General features: G+C 64.3%; 6 protein-coding genes across 11 annotated transcripts; 3 read left to right on the top strand and 3 right to left on the bottom strand.

The window, feature by feature from the left end:
• Window positions 1–21: 21 nt before the first annotated feature.
• Window positions 22–3,383, bottom strand: MORN4 (MORN repeat containing 4). Of its 4 annotated transcripts, none has more exons than XM_030486842.1 (6): window positions 3,275–3,322; window positions 2,200–2,208; window positions 1,753–1,867; window positions 1,506–1,620; window positions 1,312–1,421; window positions 22–1,202 (listed from the first exon to the last, which is right to left on the bottom strand). In XM_030486842.1, the coding sequence occupies exons 3-6, from the start codon at window positions 1,817–1,819 to the stop codon at window positions 1,054–1,056; spliced, it is 441 nt and encodes a 146-aa protein (XP_030342702.1). In that variant the 5' UTR covers window positions 1,820–1,867; window positions 2,200–2,208; window positions 3,275–3,322; the 3' UTR covers window positions 22–1,053. The 4 variants fall into 4 exon arrangements, with proteins under 4 accessions (XP_030342702.1, XP_030342703.1, XP_030342701.1 ...); XM_030486843.1 differs by having other exon boundaries at window positions 2,200–2,211; window positions 3,275–3,312; XM_030486841.1 differs by lacking the exon at window positions 2,200–2,208 and having other exon boundaries at window positions 1,753–1,850; window positions 3,275–3,383.
• Window positions 3,384–3,806: 423 nt separating this feature from the next.
• PI4K2A (phosphatidylinositol 4-kinase type 2 alpha) lies at window positions 3,807–10,497 on the top strand. The gene is made up of 9 exons (XM_030486827.1): window positions 3,807–4,260; window positions 6,399–6,599; window positions 6,850–6,981; window positions 7,066–7,219; window positions 7,775–7,836; window positions 7,933–8,032; window positions 8,295–8,428; window positions 8,710–8,769; window positions 8,906–10,497. Exons 1-9 carry the CDS (start codon window positions 3,859–3,861, stop codon window positions 9,065–9,067), a joined length of 1,407 nt encoding a protein of 468 aa, XP_030342687.1. The 5' UTR covers window positions 3,807–3,858; the 3' UTR covers window positions 9,068–10,497.
• A 139-nt stretch (window positions 10,498–10,636) lies between these two features.
• Window positions 10,637–11,806, bottom strand: AVPI1 (arginine vasopressin induced 1). Of its 2 annotated transcripts, none has more exons than XM_030486837.1 (2): window positions 10,878–11,806; window positions 10,637–10,798 (listed from the first exon to the last, which is right to left on the bottom strand). In XM_030486837.1, the coding sequence occupies exons 1-2, from the start codon at window positions 11,567–11,569 to the stop codon at window positions 10,756–10,758; spliced, it is 735 nt and encodes a 244-aa protein (XP_030342697.1). In that variant the 5' UTR covers window positions 11,570–11,806; the 3' UTR covers window positions 10,637–10,755. The 2 variants fall into 2 exon arrangements, with proteins under 2 accessions (XP_030342697.1, XP_030342698.1); XM_030486838.1 differs by having other exon boundaries at window positions 10,649–10,798; window positions 10,874–11,570.
• Window positions 11,697–14,533, top strand: MARVELD1 (MARVEL domain containing 1). Its single transcript, XM_030486844.1, has one exon. The coding sequence runs from the start codon at window positions 12,128–12,130 to the stop codon at window positions 12,653–12,655; it is 528 nt and encodes a 175-aa protein (XP_030342704.1). The 5' UTR covers window positions 11,697–12,127; the 3' UTR covers window positions 12,656–14,533.
• Window positions 14,534–16,269: 1,736 nt separating this feature from the next.
• Window positions 16,270–21,337, top strand: ZFYVE27 (zinc finger FYVE-type containing 27). 2 transcript variants are annotated; one of them, XM_030486829.2, is made up of 12 exons: window positions 16,270–16,508; window positions 16,582–16,652; window positions 16,725–16,911; window positions 17,075–17,170; window positions 17,361–17,473; window positions 18,052–18,182; window positions 18,526–18,597; window positions 18,744–18,764; window positions 18,948–19,092; window positions 19,379–19,425; window positions 20,285–20,366; window positions 20,577–21,337. In XM_030486829.2, exons 1-12 carry the CDS (start codon window positions 16,300–16,302, stop codon window positions 20,639–20,641), a joined length of 1,239 nt encoding a protein of 412 aa, XP_030342689.1. In that variant the 5' UTR covers window positions 16,270–16,299; the 3' UTR covers window positions 20,642–21,337. The 2 variants fall into 2 exon arrangements, with proteins under 2 accessions (XP_030342689.1, XP_030342690.1); XM_030486830.2 differs by lacking the exon at window positions 18,744–18,764.
• Window positions 21,338–23,489: 2,152 nt separating this feature from the next.
• SFRP5 (secreted frizzled related protein 5) lies at window positions 23,490–26,486 on the bottom strand. Its single transcript, XM_030486835.1, has 3 exons — window positions 25,900–26,486; window positions 25,029–25,106; window positions 23,490–24,635 (listed from the first exon to the last, which is right to left on the bottom strand). The coding sequence occupies exons 1-3, from the start codon at window positions 26,429–26,431 to the stop codon at window positions 24,295–24,297; spliced, it is 951 nt and encodes a 316-aa protein (XP_030342695.1). The 5' UTR covers window positions 26,432–26,486; the 3' UTR covers window positions 23,490–24,294.
• Between the last annotated feature and the right edge of the window lie 151 nt (window positions 26,487–26,637).

The raw sequence follows: 26,637 nt of genomic DNA, 5'->3' as shown, positions 1-26,637 counted from the left end.
CGACAAAAAGGACACAGCCTGTGCGTTTGGCAACGTGATTTACTCAGCTGAGGCCTGTGCAGGCAGCAGCACAAGGCAGGGTCACGGCAAGGCACGGGACCGGTGCGGGCAGAGACCGGCAGGGAAGGCCATGGCTGCGAGGGCTGCCGGGACCCCCGCACCACGGCCAGACCGCACCAGGGTGAAGGGAGATGAAGGATGCACGTGGGGGGCAAGATGGGGAGCTGTGTGCTCCCTGCCCACCCTGCCTGCCCCTTCACCGTGCCCCTATCCCCACCTGCCCCGAATGGACCCCCTGCTCCAGCCCTGGCCCCTACACAGCCCTGCTTGTGCCCCTCATTCTGGGCTCTGTCAGACCCTGCTCCCAGCTCACCATGCCTCCAGCCCTCCCCCAGTGTGCAGCAGACATAGCCAGGCTGCGTGTTCCCTGATCCCCTTTCTTGGGGATACTGCTGCAGATGTCCCCAAGGCACAGGGATGAGGGGGACACAGCCCATTGCCAGGGCCGAGAGCAGGCTGGGTCCTTTCAGGGCACCACGTCACCCTGCCCAGGCAAGCTGGGGGATGGCCAGTCACCCAGAAGGGGGACAGGCCACAGGGTGCCCACCTTGCCTCGAAACCAGGGTAGTGAAGTGGGCTAGGAGTTGCCGCTCTGCAAGCGCGTGGTCCAGCCAGCAGCTCCCAGCCAAGGCACCCTGGCAGTGGGGTGAGGGCTCAGCCCCTACACCCCTGCTCCATCCTCTGCAGCAGGCCAGCAGCCCCAGCGCTCCACAGTCTTCCTGGGGGCAGAGGAGCCGAGCCCCAGCCACCCCGTCCCCGTGCTGCTCCAGCGGGTGCCAGGGCTATAGCCAGAGAGAGAAGGCACCACGGCTGCCCTGCGGCACTTGGGTGGAGGGGTCCTCCCCAGCCATGGGGGTTTGGCAGGGGGGGCTTGGCGGAGACAGAGGGCAGGGGGGCACCCAGCAGTGCCACATCCCTGCTCTGGGGATGGCAGGGCCAGCTGATGCCCAGTGGGGGGGTCCCTTCTGCGGCGGGAGGGGACGTGGGGCACCATCACGCTGTCAGGTTGTGTGCAGACTTGGAGGCACCCTGGGCCCTCTGGATGACGGCCGGGCACTTCTCGCGCCGCAGCAGCTTGTTGTTCTCAAAGAAGCCCTCGTTGCGGGGCACCCCGTGGGAGCCATCGGGGAAGGTCAGGAGACCTGGGGAGGGGAAGGAAGGGCTGGGAGTGAAGCGGGAGGGAGCACACACCGGGGCTGGAGGGATAGATTGGGACATGCTGGACAGGGCCATGCTGAGCTGGGCACTCACCGAAGCCGTACACACGCCCGCCTTTGAACTCGCCCTCAAAAGTCATGTTGTCGCAGCGGGTGAAGACGCCGACGCCGTTGAACTTGCCCTGCACAAACTCCCCCTCGTACCTGGGCAAGAGTTGCTCCTGAGGCAGCAGCTCCCCGCGGCAAGCGGGGGTGCTCAGGGGGTGTACGCAGGGGTGCCACGCTCACCTGGAGCCGTCAGAGAAGGTGAGCACGCCACAGCCGTGGAACAGCCCGTTCTCGAAGTGCCCCACGTAAGCGGTGCCATCAGCAAACATCAGCTGCCCAACGCCGTGCCTGCGACCTAGGTGAGGGCAGAGATGGGCAGCGCAGGATGAATGGAGGCAGGACCTGCCCCAGCGTGGTGCTGGGCAAGGACACGGGGGCTGCTCAGCCCCCAGCCCAGGCAGCACAGTCCCCTCCTGCCCCATCTCACCTTCCTTCCACTCGCCGCGGTACTCCTCCCCGTTGGAGTAGGTGAAGGAGCCTTTGGTGAGGGTCATGGTGGCGGCCTCCGGCAGCGCAGGGCAAGAGCTGGCAGGGAGAGGTGCAGAGGGCGGCTGCTGGGCAGGGGGAGCAGGCCGGCTTACCCGGAGCCCCTGCATCCCCTCGGCTCGCAGAGAGGCACGTGTCTGCCGCGGGGCAGACCACAGACGAGGAGGTGACCCCAGGAGCACAGCCGCCCTGCCCTGCCTCTGAAACCCCAGCTGCTGGGTTCGGGTTGCTGTCTGCCCCACTGCAGGGCTCAGGGCAATGTGAACCCACGGGGGTCACAGCTCAGTGAAATGTGAGCGAGTGGCAGCAGAGGAGCGGGGCAGGAGCTGGCTGCATCCAGCACAGCTCCCTGGCAGGACCTGAGGGGTCCTGCACTGCAGCACGCTCAGGCCAGTGGCTGCTCTCAGCTCCGCTGAGACAGTCCCAGGGACAAACAGGCATTTTGGAGGGGAGAGGCTTGCCAGATTGTGCTCAGTGCTGGCTCTTCGAGGGAGCAGAGAACTTGCGGAGTTTCAAGCTCTAGCATCGAAGATGGGCAGATCATAGAATCATAGAATGTTTTGGGTTGGAAGGGACCTTAGAGATCATCTGGTTCCAGCCCCCTGCCACCCCTGTACACCCGCGGAGCCGCTGTCACCCAGCACAGCTCTCCCCAGCGCACAGAGCAGGCACCAGCACGGAGGCAGCCCCGCAGGCGGGCTGGGCGCTGCCTCTCCAGCGGCTCCTGTGATGGAAAGGGGCTCCCCGCTTCCAAAGGGGGTATCCCTGCTCCCACCGGGCTGCACGTCCCTGGGGAGACGGGTGGTGAGCCGCGCTAACCAGCTGGACACGGCACCCGGGAGCACAGCAGGGAACTGGCAAGGGCTTTGTGTCCAGAGCAGAAATGGCCCCGAGCCAAGGCGAGCAGCGATTGAACAGTGCTCTCTGCTGATGGCACAGACCAGGAGCTCGGCGCCAGCTCCCCAGCCTGCAGCCTGACCAGCGCCTCCGGCCATGCCTCCAGCGGCGCCAGGAGCAGGAGAGGGTGCCGCTGGGGGCTGTTAATGTCTGCGGCAGGGAAGGGCTCCCCCCACCAGCACGGCCTGAGCCTGGACCGGCGACTTCATCCAGGGGATGGGCAGCATTTGCCCCTGGGCAACCCAGCTTGCCCGGCTGCATGGGCCCGCACTGCCACCCGGGGCTGATGCACCCACACCCGCCGTGTCCATGCACCCAGAGCTGATGCACCCACACCCGCTGTGCCCATGCACCCAGAGTTGATGCACCCACACCCGCCGTGTCCATGCACCCAGAGCTGATGCATCCACACCCGCCGTGTCCATGCACGCAGAGCTGATGCACCCACACCCGCTGTGTCCATGCACCCGGGGCTGATGCACGCCCGCCCCGCCGTGGCGGTGCCCGAGCCGCGGTGCGTGCCGAGGGCGGTGCGGACGGGCCGGTCGCGCAGGGTCCGCGCTCACCTGGCTCCGCGCTCGCCGCCCGCACCGCCGCCCACCGGGGTCCCGCCGAGGGGCGGTGGCGCAGCCGCCTCCCCTGCCAGCTCCCCGCCCCGCAGGGCGGTGTCACGCCGCCAGCGTCCATCCCCGCCCGCCGTTGGCTGTCTCCACGGCAACTGCTAGCAACGCGGCTGCTCATTGGCCAGCTTCGCCGCACGTCCTCGCCAGCCGCCATCTTTGTGTGGGGCAAAGCGGTCCCCCTCCCAGGGCGTGGCGGTAGAGGGGCAGCGCCCTGCCCTGCCGCCATCTTTGCTAAGGGCATTAGAGGGCGTTGCCGCTCCCGGGCGGCCATCTTTGTGTGGGGCACGGGCAATAGGCCCCCGCGGTGGGGCTGTGGGGCTGGCGGGCGCCTACCTCGGTTCCCAGAGCCGAGCGTAGGAGGTCCCGGCCCGCCCCGCCCCATCCGGTACCGCAGCCGCGGCCGGCCCGGTTCGCTCGGTGCCGCGCGGTGCGGGCGCGGCGCGGGGCGGAGCAGCCCTTGGGGCGCGGTGACGCGAGCGGAAGCGGCGGGCGCGGGTGGCGCGGCGGGGCCGGGCCGGGCGGGCGCGATGGACGAGACGAGCCCGCTGGTGTCTCCGGAGCGGGCGCAGGCCCCCGACTACGGGCTGCCGGGGGCGGCCGTGCGCACCCTCCCGCCCGCCGTTCCCCCGCCGCCGCCGCCTTCCCCTCCCGGCTCCCCTGGAGGCCGCGACCGCGAGCGGCAGCCGCTGCTGGAGCGCGGGGCGCGGGGCCCGGCGGCGGCGCAGGCCCAGGCGCAGGCCCAAGCGGCGGCGCAGGCTCAGGCCCAGGCAGCGGCGGCGGCGGCGCAGCGGGAGCGTAACGACTTCCCCGAGGACCCCGAGTTCGCGGAGGTGGTGCGGCGGGCCGAGCTGGCCAGCGAGCGCGGCATCTTCCCCGAGCGCATCTCGCAGGGTTCCAGCGGCAGCTACTTCGTCAAGGACCCGCAGGGGGTGAGCCGGGGCCAGCGGGCTGAGGAGAGGCGCTGGCCGGGAGAGGGGCGCTCCCGGAGGAGCTGGGGGTGCCGGCCCGGGGGTGGCCGGGCTGGGAGGAGCGGCTGGAGCCGCCCGGGGCTTCCCCGGGGAGAAGCGCGGTGGGACCGGCAGCAGGAGTGGGGGGCGGCTGTGCCCGGGTGCTGCTTCAAGCCTCCGCTGTGGCTCTCGTAGCTCTGCCCCTGGCCTGTGCATCAGCATCGCATGACCTCTGTGCCTCCAGCCCTGGGGCTGCCACTCTTGAGATCTGAGCTGGTTTCTGTGACATGTCTCCTCTGTGGCTGTGTGATTGATATAATCAAGGCAAAGCCCTCAAATTATCGCTGGTCCCCTGTAGGTCTCCTCAGCTACATGGAAGCCGTCTCCATGCCGCTCACTGCATGTGTGTGCAGCACGGGGTGACTTGTCTTGTGACCTGCAGCGCCCAACCCAATTACTTGAGCTGTTGCTGTTTCCCATGACTCCCTGGCTGTGTGTGTGCTGAGATGCGTCCTGGGCAGCAGGACTGGGCTCCCCGGCCTCTGCTGTGCCCTAGTTTTCCTGCCCCGGGTGGAGCGTGGCCCCTGGGAGCAGTGGCAGCTGGGCCCCAGCTGAGCTGTGGCAGCGCATACTTCCTCCTGCCACCCTCCTACTCCTTCCCGTTGCCCAGTATGAGACGTGGTGTTGCTGGGATGAGTGGGGCAGAGGCTGCCTGGCTGTCGGAGATGTGAGCTTGGCGAGGGCTGGCGGAGGGGGTGTATGAGGAGCCAAAGTCTGTGTCCTCCTGGCCAGGTCCCCTGGGCTGCCCCACTGGCAGTGAGTGTGGTGTGTGGCTGCTGCCCAGAGTCACCAAAACTTCCCTGCTGCTGCCGTGAGAGTGCAGTGTGCTGCTGCTGTGGGCAGGGGGGGAGGCTGTTGGTGGGGTGAGAACTTCTCTCTTGTGCCTGCTTCCCTCTGGACTGCCAGGCCCACGCTGCCCAGCTGGGATGTACTTCCCCAGCCCTGGTGGATGTGGTTACCCCTGGGCTGGCCTGGCTCCCTCTGCCTTGCTGCTGGCGCCAGGCAGACCCGTTTTCCCTGCCAGTGCTGCTCTTGGTATGGATCTGTCTGGAAGGGGATGCTGTGCTGCCAGGCCTCTGGCACCCACCTTTACACTGCCCATGGCTGCTTGGGCCTTGCTCTGCTGGGCTTGGCTCTATGGAGCACAGGGCTCTGCGTTGCCAGAGCTCCCAACAAGCCTCTTGTAGGCTCATATCCAGGGACATGTCGGCAGTTGTGTGCCTTCACATGTGGCTGATGAGGGGATTGCTTTCCTGCCTGCTCAGGGAAGGAAAGTGGCTCCTCTGTGTGACCAGGGCATGTCTGAAGTGGTCCTGTCCCCTTAAACCCTTCATCTTCTTGCTCCTGGCTGCCCTGGCCTGGCAGCGCTGGCTTGCTGATGGTGCGGTGCCTACCACAAGGCTTCTGTGCCCTCTGCAGCAGTGGGGTACCTGTGCTGTTGTCCCTGCTGCTGGGTTGATGTGTGCAAGGCTGGATTGAGGGGCTGGGGTACTGCTGGTACCAGACTGGAGCTGCCTGTGCCCTCTTGCCTACTGTGTACCCAAAGAGCCATCCCCTCGGCTCTCTCTGGCTGAGAGAGCTCTAGCACAGCGCCCTGGGCTCGTGGGGGTCCTCCAGCCACTCGGCTGTTCTGGTCCCTTTTCCTCTGGTCAGTTTGGGATCGGCTCTGTTCAATGGATTTTGGAGCCAGGGCAGGGATCAATATCTCCCTCCCTCTCCTGCATGGACACGATGAGCAGGGATGAGCAGTAGGTCTCCGCAGCCATCCAAAGGTCACTGGGATGTTTACCAGGGAACAGCATTATCACTGGTATCTTTTGGGACAAGGAGGGTTGTTTCCAGGTACATGAGCCAGATATGAAGGCCCTTGGGCAGCACCCTGCTCTTGTGGGATGGGGAAGGGTCCCTCCTTGGAGCTGTGGCGTCTGCCTGGTCCCAGGAGCTGGTCCTTGCCCTGCTGAGGTCTCAGTCTGAGTGTCCCCACCGGGCGCTGGCTCAGGGGGGGAATGTCCTGGCTCTGCCAACTGCCTTGAGTGAGCTCTCGTCTCTCCCACTCACAGAAAATCATTGGTGTCTTCAAGCCCAAGAACGAGGAGCCCTATGGGCAGCTGAACCCCAAGTGGACCAAATGGCTGCAGAAGTTGTGCTGCCCGTGCTGCTTTGGGAGAGACTGCCTCGTCCTCAACCAGGGCTACCTGTCAGAGGCAGGCGCCAGCCTGGTGGACCAGAAACTGGAACTCAACATTGTTCCCCGCACAAAGGTGAGGGGATACGAAACCCTTGTCTCAGGGAGGCTTTCATGTGCTTCTGCACAGCTCTGCTGGTGCCTTGGTTTCTGGCACTGCTCACCTCGCAGGTGTGTTGGGAGCTCTGGGCTGGGGCTGCTCCCACTCAAGCTGTGGGATCCTTGTGCTGGGCAGAGCCATGGGAAACGCTGTGTCTCGGCTTTATCAGCCAGACCAGTGACAATTGCCAGTGTCCCTGCTGATGTCTGCACTCCTCTCCCCCCAGGTGGTGTATCTGGCCAGCGAAACCTTTAACTACAGTGCCATCGACAGGGTGAAGTCCCGAGGGAAGAGGCTGGCCCTGGAGAAGGTGCCGAAAGTCGGGCAGCGCTTCAACCGCATCGGCCTGCCGCCCAAGGTAGGGCTGCCGGCCTCCATGCCCATCTCTCACCGCTTCTGCAGCCTCTGCGGCCTCCTGTAACGCCGCCTCTCCCTGCTGCAGGTGGGCTCCTTTCAGCTCTTTGTGGAAGGCTACAAGGATGCTGACTACTGGCTGCGGCGGTTCGAAGCCGAGCCGCTCCCAGAGAACACCAACCGGCAGCTGCTGCTGCAGTTCGAGCGGCTCGTGGTGCTGGACTATATCATCAGGAACACAGGTAGGGCTGGCTGCCTGGCCTGGGACACCGCTCCTTCATGTCCTGCCAGCTGCAGAAAGGGGATGGGGGCAGGGCATCTCTTCCCAGCACCCAAAATTCCTCTTGGCATCACCAGGTAACAGCCTCTGGGTAGAGTGTGGCTGCCCAGCGGAGACATGCTCTGGCTGCTGGCCTGTGTTCTGGGAGATCTGGAACCACCACGGTACTGGGGTGGAAGTTTGCCAGCTGTGAGGATCCAGGGACATCTGGAGATCCACCACCTGACCCTGTCCTTGTGTCCCATCTCGTGCTGGGCTGCCGAGTTCCTGCAGGCTGGATGGGGTTGTGGGAGCACCCTCTTGTGGGACCTCTCTCTTGCAAGCTAGGGATACATGGACCTCTCCGGTCTCCAGGACTGGCTGTGTAGGGGTTGATGTGGTTTCACAGGCCTGCAGCAAGCTCAAGGGCTTGGGGGTAGAGTTTGGGCCTAAAACTGGCCTGTCTCACTTCTGGGTCAGGGGAGGAGCGGTGCAGGCAGGCCCTGGCACTGACACAGCTGGTTCTATCTCCCTGCAGATCGGGGCAATGACAACTGGCTCATCAAGTACGACTGTCCCCTGGACAGCGCGGGCGTGCGGGTGAGCGGCTCGTCCCGGGCAGCAGCGCTGCAGGGAGGGGGAGAGGGAATGTTCCTGCTGGGGGTGCTCCTTGTGACCTGCTCCTTTTCCTTCCAGGACAGTGACTGGGTGGTGGTGAAGGAGCCCATCATCAAGCTGGCTGCTATAGACAACGGTTTGGCTTTCCCCTTGAAACACCCGGACTCCTGGAGAGCATGTGAGTTCCTCAGGCTGTGCCGGGGCACCCTGATGAGCCACAGAACACCATGTTCGGGCATCCTCCTTAAGGGCTGGAGAGGAGAGGGGTAGGGCTGTCTCTCTGCAAACCTTCTGGGTTCATGGGTGGCTCTGCCTCAGCAGAGGCTGTAGGAAGCGGGTACTGGACCCTGTGTCACAGATGCAGGTGATCTGTCACCCAGGGGCATGTGGCACCATCCTTTGCCTTCTCCAGCTCTAATGTCTCCTGCTTCCTCCCACAGATCCATTCTACTGGGCATGGCTGCCCCAGGCCAAAATCCCCTTTTCACAGGAGATCAAGGACCTGATTCTTCCCAAGATCTCAGACCCCAACTTTGTCAAGGACCTGGAGGAAGATCTGTATGAGCTCTTCAAGGTGAGCTTGGGGAGCAGATGAGGATGGCTTGGGAGGAAGAAAAGCCAAGGTGGTGTTGGTGAGCTCCCTGTCAAGGCTGCAGAGGACAGGAATGTGGCCAGGCTCCTGACTGTTTCTGAGCTGTGGCACAGCAGGGTTATCCCTCTGCCAGGAGCTGAGGATTCCGTGTGGTGGGAAGAAGGAAACCCATGGGACAAGAGGCTTGCTTGGGGAATAGCATCTCTTGCATGGCATGAGGCAGTGGGTGGATCTCACTGTGTTCTCTGCTCTCTCTCTTGCAGAAAGACCCCGGCTTTGACAGGGGACAGTTTCACAAGCAGATTGCAGTCATGAGGGGCCAGGTAAGCTGCGTGTAGGGAATGCAGATGGGTGAGGCACGGAGCCTCGTCCTGCTGGTGTGGCAGGTAGGGTGATGGGGTGGATGCTCTCTGTTGCTGCGTCAGGGCGGCTCAGGCATGGCTCTGTTGTGCTGCGCAGATCCTGAACCTGACTCAGGCGTTGAAGGATGGGAAGAGCCCCCTGCACCTGGTTCAGATGCCGCCTGTGATTGTGGAAACGGCGCGTTCCCACCAGCGCACCTCCAGCGAGTCCTACACGCAGAGCTTCCAGAGCCGGAAGCCTTTCTTCTCCTGGTGGTAGCCATGGGAGCCACGGGCAGGGCTTGGCCGCCTCGGACTGGCACTGCGAGAGGAGCCGGGCCACTGCTGGCTCCCGTGGCTGGGACTCGGCCTTCTGGGTCGAGTGCGGCTGGAGGAACCTGCAGCTGAACTGGAGGAGCCAGGCAGGTCGGGCACGGTCCCTCCCCAGCTCCGTCGGAGCTCAGTGCCCTGCCTGGGGCAGAGCCCAGGGGGAGGTGTGGGGAGTCCTCTGGGAGCTGTGGTGTGGCTGGGACCCTGCCCCTCCCTCGGCCTGCATGCAGCTCTGAGCACCCCTGCTTGGGGCTGGGATGAGCAGGCTGCCCAGACCGCGATCCATCCAGCCCTTCATACCAGCCGCTGGCCCCTTTTCTTCCACACCGTGCTGGCTGCTGGGCTGGGAAGGCCTGTAGCAGGTTGTACTCCCCTCCCTTTCCCCGAGGGTGTGCTCTACTCCACTGTCCCTCCTCTGCCCCAACCCCGTGCACGCTGCTTTCCTCAGGGGGAGTTCCTGCTGCCCGCTGGCGCAGTGGGGACCACAATGAACGGCTGTTCTCTGGCTGGGGGCTCGAGGAGGGCACAGATGAGGGACAACTCACAGGGCTGGCTTGGGTGCAGTTAGAAACTATGGGGAAAGAGGTGCTGGCTTGTCCTTGTGAAGGCCCTGGGAGGGGCTGTGGGTTGGAGCCCCCCTCCCCAGCTCGAGAGGGCTGATGAGGGTGGGTGCAAGCACCTTCTCCCCCTCTGCTGCCCTGGTCCATCCCTCCTGCCAGGTCTCCACAGTTGCTCTTGCTTGGCTTTTGCCCCTGCTCCCAGCAAGCTCCCTGGCTGCTGTGCAGCCAGCATGGTGCCAGCCTTGTCCGTGCCTAGGGCCCCCGCGAGGGGCAGGCGGCTTCTGGGGAAGGGCTGCACTGGCTCTTCTGCTGGATGGGTGCGAGGTGATGGGAGCACGGGGTTGGGGGCCGGTGTGGGCTCCTGGCTGTCCCGGTGCTGACAATCCCACAGGCCTGCTGGGGGGGGTGAGGCATCAAGCCCTTCACTCTCCAGCAGCTGCTGAGCTTGTGTTGTATAAAACAGTACCAGGGCTGCTGCCTGCATCTGCTTACCTTGAGCTGTGGCTTCTCCTGCTGCCAGGGGAAGCTGGGGTTGGGTCTCACTGTCCTGTTAGCCCATCTTCGGGATTTGGGGAGGAATGAAGGCAGGTTGGGGCTCTGCTGCTTGAGCCTGGGAGGGGAGAGCTCCTTCGTCTCCTGTGCAGAGAGGGGGCTCAGCACGAGCTGTGCAAGCACAGGGGGGCAGCAGCAAGACCCCAGCTACCCGGCCAGGCCCAGCTGCATCTCCGACTGACCCAAAATGTATTGTTCTAATGCACTGTAGAAATGTATGTAATGTATTTAAACCATGCAACCATCTGAATAACAGAGCTGCCGTTCAGCTGGATGCCTGTGTGTCTCTGCAGCACCCTAGAGCATGTTGGGGCTGGTCCCCTTGCCCCAGGACTGGTACAACAGCCTGGACCAAGGCCCTGCCACCCTGGGAGAACGCCAGGGGACTGCAGGACACAGCCCGAGCCTCACGCAGCCACCACTGTCCACCTTTTATTAACCATTGCAGCCTGTCCGCACACTTAGTGTCCTCACAGGTCCTGGCACCTGCTGTCCAGCAGCCCTGCACCTTCGCAGCCTGGTGCTGCTACACGGACCCCGCGGCTGCCTCCGGCTCCTTCTCCGCGATCCTGGGGGGCAGAGGCGTCTGTTAACGGCGCGGCCCCGCTGCGCTTCCCCGGGTTCCCCCTCGCCCCGGTCCGCACCTACCGCAGGCGGCCGAAGCGCCGCAGGGTCCGCGCCATCCCGCCGCCGGGCTGGGCCGGTTGCCGTCGCCGGAGCCGCCGCAGGGCCCGCGCCATGCGCCGCTGGCCCCCGTACCGCCACACGAGGCGGGCGCGCTCCTCGGGCCGCTCGGCCCCGCCGGTCTGGAACAGGCTCCGCAGCTCCGGCAGCCCCACGCCCTGGAAGATGTTGGCCGAGCCCCGCTTGCGGCCGCGGGCTGCGGGTGCTGCCCGCCCCGGAGGGTCGCTCACCACCGAGGCCGGCGTGCCCATGGCTCCGGCCGCTGCGGGCACCGCGGAGCCGGCGTCAGGCTCCGCTCCCGGCCCGCTTTCCCCGGGATCCGACGCGGCTGCCCGGCGAGGAAGGACGCGCCGCGGCCGCAGGGAGCGGGCGGGCCGCGGCGCCGGGCAGGAGGCCAGCCGCGCGGGCGGGGCCGCTCCGGGACGCGGGAGGCGCCCTGCTCGGGCCGGCGCACGCAGGTCCGGTCCCGCCCTGCCGGTGCCCGGGGCGCTGGGCCCCGCCGTGACCCACTTTCCCTCCGCCGCCCGGCGGCTCCTCGCACAGACCTGGCGGTGCCGGCCGGGCGCGGCTCCGCGGGGTGGCCGCTGCAGCTCCCGGGGCCGGGGGCCGCTCCGCGCCGTTCTACCGGGGTCCCGCCGCTGCCCCGCGCCGCTCATTCACCCGCCGCGCCGCCAATCCGTGCCCGCCTCCCGCTGCCGGGGCCAATCGGCGCCGGGGGGCGTGGCAGCACCGCCCCGCCTCGGAGCGGAGCCACGTGGCGCGAGTGACGTCATAGGCGGGGAGGGGAGCGGCCCCGCCCCCGGGCGGCGTCCCAGGTGACGTCACACCGAAAGGGAATCCCGGGTGACGTAGCGGGGAGCCCCGGCGCGCGCCCCGGAGCCGGCCGCCGCGCGGGGTCCCGGTGCCGCTTCCCGCCGCCTCCCGCGCCCCGTTGGCAGCGGGACGGGACGGGGCGGGACGGGGCGGGATGGGGCGGGGGGGGGGCGGCGGCTCCCGCCCGACGGCAGCGGCAGGCATCCGCGGCCGGGCGCGGGTGTCCGGTGGGCCGGCGGGAGGCGGGGCGGGGCGGAGAGGAGCGGAGGGGAGAGGGGAGGAGAGAGGCCCCGCGCGGGGAGGACCGTTAGGCGCCAGATGTTTGGCAGCGGCCGCGGAGGAAGTCGCTGCCGGGGCCCTGAGTCCCGCCCGAGCCGCGCCGGAGCAGGCAGGGCCGCGCCATGGCCCGCCCGGCTCCCCCGGCAGTGCCGCCGCCTCCGGGGCCGCTGGCCCGCGGCTCGCTCAGCCTCCACCGCGCCTACCTGCGGAGCCCGCTGGGCCTGCTGCGCCTCGGCCAGCTGGCGCTGGGCGCTGCCTTCTGGGTGACGGTGGCGGCTCACAAGTACGAGGGGGCGGCCCACTTCGCTCTCTTCGCTGCCGTCCTGGTGTGGCTCCTCACCCTGGCCCTCTTCGGGCTGAGCCTGCTGGGGCGCTGGACGCTGGTGCCCTGGCTGGGCTCCCGCTGGCTCCTCACCAACCTGGTGCACGACCTGGCGCTGGGCGTGGGGCTCTATGCGGCCGCCACCGGCATCATGGGCTACAAGGCCGGGCGGAAAAGCTATTGCAACCTGCCGGGCTACAGCCAGCGCTGCCTCTACGGTGCCTACCTGAGTGCCTCTGTCTGCGGGGGCATCGCCGCCTGCCTGTACCTCTTCTCTGGGCTCTACTGCCTGTCACGACGCTGCCGGGATGAGCGCGACATCATCTGAGACCCCACGGCACTCAGCTCCCCTTCTCCTCGCCTGCGGATGGAGCGCAGCGCCCCTCCGGGATGAAGTGACCCTGACGCCCCATCCCCTCCCGGCTGACTGCACCGCGCTTCCTCCGGAGACTCCTGCACAGACGGATGGACAGACAGAGGCCTTCCCCAAGGATGGATTCTCCTGCATCCCACCAAGACAACGTGGAGCCCCAGCCGCTGCACAGGCCCCTCTCCCACCCCTGGACGATGTTGGCTATTGCAAGTGGAAGGACCCAAGCGGAGAGCCCCTCAGAGGGACACCAATTCTGGGAGCCCTCCCAGGGCCCCTGCCCATCTCTCCTGCACTCAGCCTTGCAGATGCTGTGTGCTCAGGTGGGTGCTGACCTGTCCCCGGGATGGAGAGGACTGGCCTGGGGGAGCTGAGCAGGGGGCAGTGGTGTGTAGTGGGGTTGGGTGGGTATAACTCCCCCCTATACAGCCTTCTGGCAGCCCCTTCTCGCCATTCCCAACTGCACGGCGCCTCCACAGTTCCCTAATGGAGGCTCGGATCTCGGCTTCCCCAGCCTGGGCCCCTCCTCCTGTCTGGCCTGAACATGTCTCCCATCTTGCTGGAGCCCCGCGGGGTTCAGCTGCTCCTGCTCTGCACTCTGGGGGTGTGGAGACACCCAGGTCCTGCACAGCCTGACCCAGTTGTCACCCCGGACCCCCGACACACTGTCCTGCTTGGGGGCTGAGCCTGCGCGGGGCAGCAAGGCCTCCATCACTGCGGGGTGAAGGGAAGGGTGGGCAGGGCCATTGCCTGGTCCAGCCTTGGGGTTTGTACTGCCCCGGGATGGGGCCGGGTGCCCTGGGATTGAAGGGAGCAGGGCACTGGGTCGTTGTCTCCCTCTGCCCTCCTGCAGTGAGGTTCATGGCTCTGAGCCACCCAGAGCCACTGAGCCTGCCCCAGGGCCTGGCTGCTCCGACCAGGACAGGCACGGAGGCTGGCCTGCAGCCTGCCTGGCTCCGCGGCACTTGGTTTATCATCCCAGAAAACTCATCTTGGGACTTTCTGGCTCCATTTTGGGCCCTGCACTGCCCAGAGGCCGTGGCGAGGCAGAGGAGCAGGGTGAGCATGGCAGCACTGGGCTGCTGCTGGCACCGTGGCTGTGGGTGAGCTGGGGCCGGGCACTGTGGGGACACAGCCTGTCCTGGGGAACAGAAGAGGGTGCCAGCAGTGGGGCCAGCCCAGCCCTGGATGAGCCTTCACAGCCCGCTGGGTGCCAAGCCCTGAGGAGACCCTGTGGGGCCGGCTGGAGCAATGGACAGCCAGAGACTCGGGATTTTGGGAGGAGCACCACACTGGGGCTGCCCTGCCACAAGCCCTCCTCGCCCTGCCCGGAGGCAGGTCCTCTCTGTCGCTCCCGGTGTGAGGGAGAGTCTACCCCAGCATCTTCGTAGACTGAGATCGGTGGGATGGGTGTTCCCAGCAGCTGTCCACCGACTCTGGCTGTTGTCTGGGGTTCCCTGGTGCCTTTTCTGGAGAGGAGAGCAGCAGTCGTGATACTCCTGGGGCTTGGGAGGGACTGGGGTTGGTGCTGGGTCACCGCTTCCATCATGAGGTGCTATCCCAGCTGATCCCCCCTCATGCCGTGGGCCATCTACCCATTCCCTGGGCAGGATGTTCTGTCCTCTCCCTGTGTCAGGGCTGGTCCCCGACACCTCCTGCCTCCACCTGCTCCGGTGCAGCCCCTGGCCCAGGCTGCCCAAGGGCCCAGCAGGGCTTCTGCCACCACAAGTGCCTTTCCCTGGCTTTCCCTGCCTGTCACGCTGGCTCTGTCCCCTCTCCAGCCCCCTCTGCAGTGCCTATGGATTCACCTTCTCAATAAAGCAACGTTGGCGCTCACCGGGTGTCTGGGCCTTTGTACTGGGGTTGAGACTTGGTGGGGACAGGGTCTGAGCTGAGATTACCCCTGGTTCTGTAGCCCTGCACCGTGCAGCCTCCCTGCCTGCAGCCTCTGGCTGTGGTGTTGTGGTTTAAGCCCAGCCGGTAACTCAGCACCACGCAGCCACTCACTCACTACCCCCTTTTCCCTCGCTCCGGGCAGGATGGGGAGGAGCATCAAAAGAATGTAAACCGCACAGGTTGAGATAAGAACAGTCCAATAACTAAAGTATAATACAAAACTACTACTACTACTAGTGATAAGGGAAATAACAAGGGGAGAGGATATAATTGCTCAGCACCCGCCGACCGATACCCAGCCCAACCCGAGCAGTTATCTGGGCCTTCCAGATAACTCCCCCAGTTTCTATACTGGGCATGATGTGCTGTGGTATGGAATATCGCTTTGGCCAGTTTGGGTCGGGGTCCTGTCTCTGCTTCCTCCTGACTACCCCTCCTCCCTGGCAGAACACGAGAGACTAAAAAGTCCTTGATCAGGGTAAGTGCTACTGAGCAACAACTAGAAACATCGGTGTGTTATCAGCATTGTTCTCAGACTAGAGCCAAATCACAGCACTGCATCAGCTATTAGGAAGGAGAAAAATGACTGTTACAGCTGAACCCAGGACATGTGGTCGTGGTGTCCAGAGGCAGGGCACAGCTTGGTCCTCACATGAGCACCGAGTGCAGGCACCTCCTGCTGCCCAGCAGTGAAGACAGAGGCCAAGTCCCTGGGGCTGTGTGGCCGCAGGGACGCAGTGGGGACAGGACGGAGCTGCGTTCCTATGGGCTTTGTCACTCCAGACTGAAAGGGCTCTCTGTTCCGGGGCTGGGGCACTGCTGGGCAGTGGTGCCCACGCTGCTGGGGCCCCGGAGAGCTGGGGGTGGTCTGGAAGCAGCCAGAATCTCCTGGGGCTGGCTCCAGCCCTGGACTGCACTTTCGGGATGGGGATGAGCCTTGGACCTCTACCTGCAGATGGGCTGTCACTGGCACGGGTCACGTTCCCTGTGCTGCCCTCATAGCCCGCATGGGGTTAACAAGGCTGCATGGAGTATTATGGGATGGCTTCCCCGCTTTTGGTACTGTATGCAGCCCAGGGTCCCCAGAGCACCCCTGGGAGCCAGCAGCCCTGTCCTACTGCAAGCGCCTGGCAGGATGCCTGCGGTGGTGGCAGCAGGACCCGCGGCTCTGCTCTGCAGGACAGTGCCAGTGCAGCCGGGGCTGGGCCGCCCTGGGGTCACGGAGGGGCAGCGGATGAGCTGCCGGCCACGCTTATGGGCCCGGGGGGAGCCTCCCGCTCCCTCAGTGTGGGGACAGTCTCTGGAGAGGTGCCTCGGCAACGGAGCCCATGGGGACAAACCCACAGCGCCCGGTACGGCTGGGAGCAGACCCAGGCTGGAACCGAGCGCTGCACCAGGATTAGACCCTCCTCAGGAGCAGCCCTAGACTGGGACCGAGTCCTAAACCGGACCAGACCCGGATCAGCCCCAGGCCAGGGACGAGCCCCACGCCCGCACTGACCCCTCCCAGCCCGACCCCAGCTCCGCCGCACACCCGCCGGCGGAGCCTCTTCCGCCGCTCCGCTCGCTCAGGGGCGGGGCTCCTGCCTGCGCGTTCCAGCCCGGCTCTTCTGGTTGGCTGCGTGCGAGCCTCGCGGGTGACGTCACGGCGCCGCTGGCCGCTCCGCGGAAGCGGTGGGTGGCGCAGGGCGAACGGCGGGGTCTGGATGCAGGCGGCGGAGCGGGACGGGGCGGCGGGCAGCCCCGAGGGGGCGGCGGCGGCCGGGGATGCGCCGCCGGAGCCGCCGCCACCGCTGCCCAAAGCCGCGGCCGCCGCCGCTTTTGACCTGCTGGAGCTGGTGCGGAGCTACCGGCGGTTGGAGCTGTACCTGGAGCCGCTGCGGGATGCCGCTCAGGGCGTCCGCGCCCTCCTCCGGTACGCTGGGAGGTCCCGGCGGGTTGAGCCGAGGCCGTGGCCTCGCGTCCCTCACTCTCCGTCTTCTCCGCAGGTGGCAGCGGCCCGTGTGCTCCCTCCTCGTCTGCCTCGGCCTCAACTTCCTCCTGCTGACCCTCGGCCAAGGTGCGTGTGCGGGGACAGGGCCGGGCCCCTGCCCGGAGCCCCGGGGCCGACGCTGTCCCCCCCCTCTTCCAGCCGCCTGGTACTCGGTGCTGGCCCTGCTGGTGGTGGTGCCGGCGCTGCTGGGCTACCTGCAGGAGACGTGCCGGGCCCAGCCCTCGGAGCTGGAGCTGGTGCGCAGGAGGTACCACAGCGTGCGGCGGGAGGACCTGCGCAAGGTGCAGCTCTCCAAGCAGGAAGCCATCGCCCAGGTCAAGAGCTTGTGAGTCTCTGGAGCTCCCTGGCTGTGGGGCTCCTGGGGCTGCAGCAGCCGGGAAGGCTTCTCTGTGTCTGTAAAGGGCCTGGGTTCACACCAGGCTGGCCACTGTGGGGGAGCCAGGGCTTGTGTTTGTGGGGCCTTTTTGTGACTGAGGTCTCGTTTGCAGCCTCATCCAGCTGGAGGGGTTCCTGAGTGGGATGTGCTGCAGCTGTGAGGCAGTGTACCGTGTGCTGTACTGGGAGAACCCCACTGTCTCTTCCCAGTGAGTACTATGGGTCAGGCATCCTATGGTGGGCTCAGCGGGAAGGGGGGCTCAGCCAGGCCTGTGGAGCTGCATTTGATGTGTTTGGTGCTTGGAGAGAGTAGGTTGGAAATCCAGATGAAGGAAGGAAGCTTGTGCTGTGGTGTGATTTGCCTTGTCTTGACCGCAGTGTCCTGCTGCTCCTTCCCAGGTTTTATGGGGCACTGCTGGGCACTGTCTGCGTCCTTTACCTGCTGCCTCTCTGCTGGGTCCTGGCCATCCTCAACAGCACCCTTTTCCTGGGCAACACCCAGTTCTACCAAGGTAAGAGACCTCCCTGGAAGTGGCCTGTGTGGGATGGGTTGGGGAAAGGCCCTCTGAAGCCAGGCGAGAGCCTCTCTTGGTGTGTGTCGTGGCCTGGGTGCTGTTTTCTGCTCTCCTCTGTGCTGTGGCAAACTGGGGCCTGGCAACACAGCCTGTACGTGAGCGTCAGCATCCCTCTTGACCCTGACCCTGCTCTGCAGGACATGAAATGCTCTTGGTGCCTGTGGCAGTGTATGACACTGTCCCGAAAGCGTGCTGTCAGAGGGGAAGGGAGCTGAAGGTGCTCCCTGTTCTATGGCACGTGCTGGAGGAGAGTTGGGTGAGATCTCTGTGGCTGGGCTGTGACTAAGGCCCCTGCTGTTCCCTATCTTGGGCTGGGGCAGGTGGTGGGGGGTTCCTTGGTGCCCTAACTTCGATGTGTGAGCAGAAGAGGGCTCAGGCTACCTGATAAGTGAAGGCTGTATGTGCCAATGTCCCATCTTGAGCCGTGGAGGTTGGCTCTTGCAGCTGGCTTTTGTGCAGTGGGGCTGGAAGATGGGAAGTGCCACCCCACTCCAGCTACATTCCTCTCTTACCAGTGATACTGGAGCTCAGGGCCTCGATTGAGCAGCGTGTGGGATCCAAACCCCTTGAGAGCACTCCAGAGCCTGCTGAGCCCCTGCCTGCTGCTCCCCCCCCGGACCGGACCCCCACACCCACCAGCACAGAGGTGAGTTAGGGGCAGGGCTGGCAGCTGTGGGGTGGGAGCTGCAGGGTCAGCCCTTTGGTCTGACTGTGTCCCCGTACCCACAAACTCCTTCCAGCTTTGGTGGTGGAAGCCTGTGAGCCCCTCCTGAGTTGCTGGGGGCTGCCCTGCTGCCCTGGGGGCTTGGCTCAGTTGTTTTGCTGCATGTGAGGGTGCAGTCTGGGGAGGCAGGGGCTTGCTTCACCTTCTGGGTCTCGTGTCTTCTCATGGGGCTGGTCCTTTGACCTGGAACCCACTGCAGAAGCGTGGGCCCAGCTTTGGGCAGGGGTGTGGGTACAGCAGGATGAGCTCTGTGACTCTCTTGCAGGACCTTACCCCTGGCAGCGTGGAGGAGGCAGAGGAGGCAGAGCCTGATGAAGAGTTCAAGGATGCTATCGAGGTTTGAGGCTGGTGGGGATTGGCTGTGCCTGTAGGGTGTGAGAGCCTCGGTGGGCAAGCTGGGTGCTCGGGGAGGTGGCTGTGGGGCTGGGTGCCTCTGACTCAGTCTGTACTGCCTCTCCTCTCTATCCCATGCTGCGGGAGAAGGAGAACCAGCTGCTGGTCATGGTGAGTACTGCCATGCCAAGGCGTGCTGGAGCGGGCAGCCTTTGCCTGGTTTGCTGGTGGCTTATGGGGATAGCAGGTGGAGCATCCTGCTTGTTGAGTGCCCGTCTCTGGGCTGGGTGCCCGGCAGCCCTCGAGCGTGCCCACAGCCACCCCTGTGTGCTCAGCCAGCTCTGCTCTCTGCAGGAGGATGACGAGAGCTCTCAGTGCTCAGCAGATTTTGACCTCAGCCTCCCAGACAACGGTTTTATGAGCAAAAACGAGGTGATCCGCAGCAAGGTGTCGCGCCTGACTGAGCGCCTGCGCAAGCGCTACCCCAGCAACAACTTCGGTAAGGCTTAGAGCAGCTGCTGCTTGGAGGAGCTCAGCACAGCAGGGGCTCTGCTGCTCCCACTGGTGACCATTGTGTTGGGAATGGACAGGGTGGTGGTGTAGCTGCTAGGTCTGTGTTGATGCCTCCGATGACCTCCCCTAATCGTGGGCAGGATATTTCCAGGCCTTCTAGGAAGGGCAATATTGCTCCTAAGCCGAGCCTTTACAACAGCCATGGTTGTTCCTGTAGCTCTCATGGTTCCAGGCAGCAGAGCCCTACCTGATCTCTGCTTCCTTTCTTCCAGGGAGCTGCACTGGCTGTGGAGCCACCTTCTCTGTGCTCAAGAAGAGGGTGAGTCTTCACCTTCCCCCCAGCTTGCTGCCTGCACCTGGGCAGAGGTGTCGTGTGTGTCTAGCTCACCCTGGCTTTCTCTGTCATCTCAGGTGGTTGGTCTCAATCACAGCTCATCAGTAGATGACCTCAGCTAAGTGCTGGGTGTTGTTGCATGCCTAATGGTGACAGGGACCTCGTGCTGTGGAGTCTTTTGTCTATTTGCTTCTTTGAAAGCTGCCTCTGGCCGAACCTGTGTGTGCTGGAGTAGAAGGCACCTGCTCTGTGCCCTGGTTTAACCTGTTTCCTCTGGCCTGAGAGCTTCCCAGTGAAGCAGAGCATGGCTCTGTTTGTGGGAACAGGAAGAGCGAAGCCCACCCCTGTTGTCTTATCTGAGCCCCTGAGGGTGATGCTTGGCACACAGTCCCCTGGGCAGTTCTGGGAAGGGAATATCTCTTCTCCCTTGCAGACTCACATTGATGTCTTCCTGCTGCCTCCTGTTCTCCAGACTTATGTCCCCTCCCCTTACTCCTGGGTTAGTCTGAGATGTCCGGCACTCTCTGGAGCTTGCATCCCTGCAGGGTTACAGCTTAGGAAGTGGTGTGGTGTCCTTAAACCTCCTGGACGTCCTGTGCTTTCTCAGGCTGGACACAGGCTGCATGTGATGTTAGAGCATACTTGAGGGCAGATCCAGCATGAGGCCTGGCTGGTTTGTCCAGATGGTGCTGGCAGATGACTTCTCTGCTGTTGGGGCTCAGAGCTTGCACCCACTCCCCTTCAGCAGGGAATGCTGTTAGCAGTGCTCCAGCACTGGAGTTTGCCGGTTTGGAGGGCTGGGAATGGGCTTAGAGTTGTGTCTCACCTCCATGTCTCTCCACAGCGGAGCTGCAGTAACTGTGGGAACAGCTTCTGCTCCAGATGTTGTTCCTTCAAAGTCCCCAAGGCTGTGATGGGAGCCACCGGTGAGTGGATGGGGGAGGAGGGCAGAACTCTGTCTGCTGCAGGGGTTTGCCCTGGCCCTGGTGAGGGGGGTGGGCAGGACCTGCCCAGTGCTGCTTGGCTCGGGACAGAGCAGTGAAGGGTCTGCAGCCCTTGGAGCAGCTCCATGGCTGGGAGTGGGGAAGCCTGGGCTGGGGAAGGGGAGCATCTCTGACACTGCCTTTCTTTTCCAGCCCCAGAGGCTCAGAGGGAGACAGTGTTTGTGTGCGCTCTGTGCAACCAGGTGCTCATCAAGTGACTGCGTCAGGCCCAGCCAGCTCCTGGGTCCTGCGCTGCCTGATGCCTGGGCTGCTTGGTTCCCAGCGTGGCATCACCCTGCCAGAGGCTGCCTGTGCTCACTGCTCCTCCTGCCCGCGCCAGCTGGGGACAGACCAGCCCTCCTTGCCACGCAGCATGTGCCGCACGAGCTGGGTCCCTGCGGCAGAGGGGCTGTGCCCCCATCCCCACGACTGCCCCATGGCAGCTGCTCCAAGCCCTGGCACTTGCTGCGCCTTTCCACGTGTTTGCCCAGGCCCTGGGGCCTGGCTCAGTGATGGAGGAGCCATCCTTCCCACTTGTGGTCCTGAGTGGGGCAGAACAACCTCAGGGCTCTGTCCGTACCTTTCCCAGCACGGTGCTAGGTGACTGTATTTTTGGGATCAAGTCAGAGCTCTACCTGCATCCATGGAGGATGTGGTCAGCTCAGCTCCTGCTAGTCGCTCCTGTGCTTCTTGGCCTTGCTGTCTGCAGGTTTAGTCTTTTCTCCCCCCCATGTTTGGCTGTAGAGCAGAGGAGGCAAGAGGGTAAGTTTCGGCTGGGCTCTGTGGCCAGGTCTCCAGATGCAGTGTCAGAAGAAGCACAAGTTGCTGCTCTGTGCATGTAGGGACTGCTGCTTTCTACTACAGATTAATAAATAAATGTATATAGAGAGCGACCAATAAATCTCTTACCCTCAGTTGGCTCTTGTCTTTCCTCAGTGAAAGCTGTCCCAGGTCACCCTGGCACCTCTGTGGCCTGGGCAGGTGGTCATGGAGAAGCGTGTCTGTGCCGCTCGCTCCCATTGCTTACGGGGGTTTCCATCTCCTGTTGTGCTGTGGCCTTATTCGCCCCTGCTGTGTGCAGCTGCCCCTCCGTGGCTGTGCTAGGGAGAAGCTTGGCTCTGGCCGGAGCTGCTGCGTTTCCTCTCTGCCTCCCGCGGCTGCTCCTTCCCCTGCCCTACTCAGGCGGTGGTTGGGGCAGCTGCCTGTGCGCACAACGGTGACCTTTCCCTGCGTGAACAGCAACGCTCCCAGCTATCCCAGGAATGTGACCCTGGCTGCTGTGCAGCTGGGAATGGCCATGGCCTGGGTCCCTGCCAGCCAGCTGCAGCTCCCCCCAGCTGGGAGGTCTGCGGTGGCCGGTGCTCTCGGGCTGGCATTGCTCAGTGCCCACCAGGCTGCTCCCTGCCAGTGTGGGAGCTCACATGGGGCAGCTTTGCCCTCCTCTCGGCCATGGGCTCATAAACCCCTTCCTCAAGCTGTGCCCTGTGGAAATGTGGGGAAAAGCTGGACTTGGCAGTGATGATGAGGGTGTCTGAGTTGTGCTGGGAATGCTCCAAGGCCAGGGTGTGCAGAGGGGCTGGCATGCAGAGAGCCCAGCAGTTAGTGGGGGAGTGGAGCAGCTGTTACAGTGTGTGTGGGGGCTGTGTAGCACCCAAGAGTTGTGGGGTTGTGTTTGTGAGTGAGAGTGAGTCCCAGTCTGTAGAGCTCCAACAGGCGATGGTGGGAGGCAGAGAGAAGTTACTTGTCCTTCTAGAGAAAACACTTTGAGCGAGGAGCACGATGACCATGTATGTCTAAACACTCCCTGGAAAGATGCTAATGACACGGAATACAGAGGGCTACAGATAAAGCTGGGCTGTGGGAGATGGGGTTTTATTTGTGCACTCTAAGTTATGCAGTAAAATGACGTAATTGAGGATGTTTATCCCTGTGGCAGCCTCGCTCTGAACATACCTTCTAACAACATCTGAGATTTTTCCCGATTTATTTTCCACATTGGGAAAAATGACTGCCTGCCCCTGGTGTGAGGCTGTGTCGGGGGCTGGCTGCCCCATGTCCCCGGCTGGATGTGGGGCAGGAGCATGTGCCCCTGGCTGCAGCAGAATGCGAGTGCCCTTTGGGACTCTGCGGGGTGGCCAGTGGGGCCGAGGCCATGTCCAAGTCACCCCGGCATGGGGCGGGTGCGCAGTGGCCTTGTCAAGGTGGGCGCAGGCATCCCACAGCCTCAGTTCTGCTCTTGTCCCTGGAGGCTCCCCAGCTCTGGTGAGAAGCCGCGGTGTCGGGCAGCCAGATCTGGGTAAATATCCTGGCGGCCGCCTTCGTGCCTCCCTCACCTGCTGGATGCAGGAATGCGCTGGGTAAACAGGGCTGCAGCGGGACCGGGGTGGAGGGCAGAGGCAGCCCCTGCCTGGGGAGCTGAGCTGAGGGGCAGCACCCTGCTGCCAGCAGAGGGGTCAGGGTGAGGGATGCACCGGTCCCAGTGCTGCTGGAGGTGGGTGGCCCCAGAGAGCCCTTTGGGAGGATGCTGGAGCTGTGGGTGAGAGGTCTGGCAGCCGAGCAGGGCTGGCAGGGACCTGCAGACAGGGCTCTCAGGTGGTACCAAGGTGGGGTGCCCAGGGATGGAGGCTGCCCGGGCTGGGATCTGACCCCTGCTGTGTTCAGTGCCAGGCTTCGCACATGTATCTCCAGCTCCCAGCCTACAGATCTACCCCGCAGGGGTGACAGAGGGATAAATCTCTCCTGTGAACACCCTCAGACCCAGCTGTGGGGCTCCATCAGCAGTGATGCCCCTGTCCCATGTGTCCCCCATCCTTCTCACTTTGCCACCCTCCCAGGCTCCCTGAAGTGGCAGGATGCCCGAGTCCCCAGCGGTGCCTGTGACCACTGGGAACCTCATCCCTTGGCTTGGCCGAGCTGCCCAGCCTCAGGCTATGGGTTAGCACTGGTGCCCAAGGTGACCCCTCCCTGCCCCACTCAGTAGGCAGGATGAGGAGCTCCCTCCAATCCTTCCTGGGGTCCTTCAGGGAGCCCCAGGAGGCGGTTGTCCATGAACCACAGGACACAGGCTTTACTGAGGTGGAATAATTTACTGTGGTGTGGAGGGGCAAGGGCTGCCTGGGCTGGGTTTTGGCAGGGATGTGGGTGAGGGATGCAGCAGGACTGGTCTGGGGGCTTAGAAGTGGACTCCCCCCCATGCTCCCAATGAACCATGTGGGATGGGAAGGGTGGGGGAGCCCAGACAGGGTCTGTGCTGCTCCAGGCACTTGGTCTTGACGGAGCTAGTCTCTGGGGACAGTGGGGCAGGAGGGACCTGCCTCAGCTGGTCCCTCCTGATGGGAGGTGGGATGATCCAGGGCTGGGGTGTGAGCTCAAGGTGAGGGCATGGGATGCTTTGGTGGGCTGGAGTAGGGATCTGGGGGGCTGGAGGTCTGGGGCATGTCATCAGGGAGCTGGGCAGGGGGCACAGGGGTGCAGGGTAGGGGACTCAGGTGCAACCAAGAGGGCCAAGAAGGTATCCTAAGTGCAGGCAAGAGACCCTGGGGTGCTGGGCAGGGGGCTTGGAAGTAGCCAAGAGTCTCTGGTGCAAACCAGAGCTCACAGGCATGCAGAGCAAGGGTCCTGAGTGCAGCCTAAGCTCCTGCATGTGGGCAGGGGTCCTGGGAGCAGAGCAGGGAGCTCGGAAGGGAACAAGGTTCCTGGCTGTGGATCAAGGCTCTCACACAAATGCAGGTGGGAATCCTGGGGGTGCAGAGCAGGGTCCTGGGGCACAGCCAAGGGGCTGAGGGGAGCAGAGCAGGGGTCCTTGAGTGCAACCAGGGGTGCAGCGTGGGGCCAGTGCAGAAGTCCGGGACGGGGCAGGGTGGGCAGAGCCCTAGTGCTGCCCGGCCCCATAGAGCAGGGGGTGGTAGAGGGGGCATGGGTAGGAGAACATGAACTTGACGGCAAATTTCATCTCCTTGTTGTGCTTCTGCCAGGGGTAGATGGCGAGGAGGAGCAGGCGGCTGCCCACCTTGCGGCCCATCACCAGGAAGCTGCCGCTGAGGCTGTCTAGCTGTGGGCAGGGGCAGGCACCCGCGTTCTTCATGTGCAGCACCATCTTCTTGGTGTCCTTGCGCTTGAGCGGGCCCAGCTTCAGCACCTTCTTCTTCTGGGCAGCCACCAGCCGCCGCTCTCCGTTCTCCTCCGTCATCTCCTTGATGCGCATCTTCACCACTGTGTGGGGCAGCAGTGGGGCATGGTGGGGGGGGCAGACTGTGGGGTACTGCTAGGGTGCTGCTGGGGGTCCTGATCAGGTGAGTGTGCAGGACAGGGTGCAGCCTGTCCCTGGGGTGGGACCCAGAAGAAGGGTCTCTGGGAAAGTTACTGTGTGGGGAGGGGAAGGGGCTGTTGGGGGGTGTTCAGCATATGCCCCCAGAGACTCTCCCAAATGTCCCATTCTGCCTATCCCCCCACTGATGTTCTCTGTGATGCACCCATCCCATGCACACAGGGTCCAAGGGAATAGTCTCCCCCGGGGCCGTCCCCATACAACAGCACCCTGTCAGAGCTGGGGAAGGCAGCCCCTTGTTTGGGGGGTGGAGGTGGGAAGGGGACCCCAGCACTCACCGAAGTCACTGGAGCACATCTGCTCCATCATGCCATCTGCTTTGTGCTCCATCTCACACTGGGTGCAGATCTTGGACACTGCGGTGAGAGACCAGCCACTGTCACAGCTCCCTGCTGCTGGCGCCTGCCACCTGGGCCAGATTCAGCTCCACAGGGACATTCTGGGAAGGCCCAGCAGCTCCTCTGCTCCCGGGCAGCAGAGCACACCAGGGCACACCAGGCTGATGCATGGGGCACAGAGCTCCTTGCTGGCCAGTGTCTCAGCACCCACCCTGGAGGGGACGGGGTATGGGGACACCCTCCATCCAGATGCTGGCACTTTGGGGCACCGCAGCAGTGAGGGAAGCCCCAGCCTGAAGGGTGTCGCAGCCCTGATCCTGGCCCTGGGCTGCCTTTGGGTGACGTTCCCTCCCCTGCCTGAGGACGCAGCCACCCTCTAACAGCAGCGTGGGGCTGAGACCTGCAGGTGCAGGATGCAGATGCTCATTGTTGCTGGGGTGGGACTTGGTGGGAGGAGAGGGATGCAGCTTTGTGGCGGGTCCCACGGTGACTCCCACCTCATCCCACATTCACCCCCAGTGCTGCTCCCATGGCCACGCTGCTCTCCCCTGCCCTGGTGCAGGTCTGTGTAGGCAGTTGTGTGCTTGCGTCCCCTGTGCAGCAAGTGGTACCCAGCTAAAGCAGCTTATGCTGCTGGTACTGTGCCCATGTGTGCCTTGATGCAGTTAGAGGGTCCTTGGCCAGTGCCCTGGGCTCTGATTGAAGGAGTGCAGGGATGGGAGTGCATGTGAGTCCCCAGTTACATGGGAACACACTGATGGCAGGTGCCCTGCATGCATCCCTATCCCATCACAGTGCCCTTCCTGCTTACCTGGCGGCGGGGTGGCCTTGCTGTTCCCAAACTGGACGGCAATGCAGAGCTCGTGGTCGGAGGGGAACTTGCGGCAGTGCAGCATCTCGGGCCAGGGGAAGCCATAGGACTCCATGACGGGGGCACAGGAGTCACGCACCACCTCACAGAGGGAGCGGCAGGGGTAGACGGGCCGGTCGAGGCAGACGGGGGCGAAGAGGGAGCAGAGGAAGAGCTGGGTGTCGGTGTGGCACTGCTTGGCGAGCAGGGGCACCCAGCTGCTGGCTTGCTGCTTGACTTCAGCCATGGTCTCATGCTCCAGCAGGTTGGGCAGCCGCATGCGCTTGTAGCCCACGTCGCGGCAGAGCTGCATGTCGGGCGGGATGTCGAGGCACTGCGGCTCCCGCCCGTAGAAGCGCCCGTGGGGCAGGCTCTCGGGCTGCCAGCCGTAGTAGTCGTAATGCTGCCCGCCGCCCGGGGACCCCGCCAGCCACAGCGCCAGCGCCAGCAGCGCCGAGCCTGGCACCCCCGGGGGGCCGCCTGCCCGCGGCATCGCCGCTGCCTGCCGAGCGGGACCGGGACGGGACGCGACGGGAGCGCGGTCGGTGGCTGCCGGCTCCCCTAGCGCCTCCCACACTCGCCGCCCTTTCTAAGGAGCCCGGGGAGGCCTCACCGGCAGCCAATCTGCTCCGGCTGCCGGGCCCCCCGGGGCTGGCCCCCCGGCTCCACGCCAGCCTGCCCCGACGGCCACCCCGCGGA

This window comes from Strigops habroptila, chromosome 5 (assembly GCF_004027225.2).
Source record: "Strigops habroptila isolate Jane chromosome 5, bStrHab1.2.pri, whole genome shotgun sequence".
Classification (NCBI taxonomy): Eukaryota; Metazoa; Chordata; class Aves; order Psittaciformes; family Psittacidae; genus Strigops; species Strigops habroptila.
Note: the sequence above shows the minus strand (reverse complement) of the source record. Positions and strands in the feature narration are given on the sequence as shown.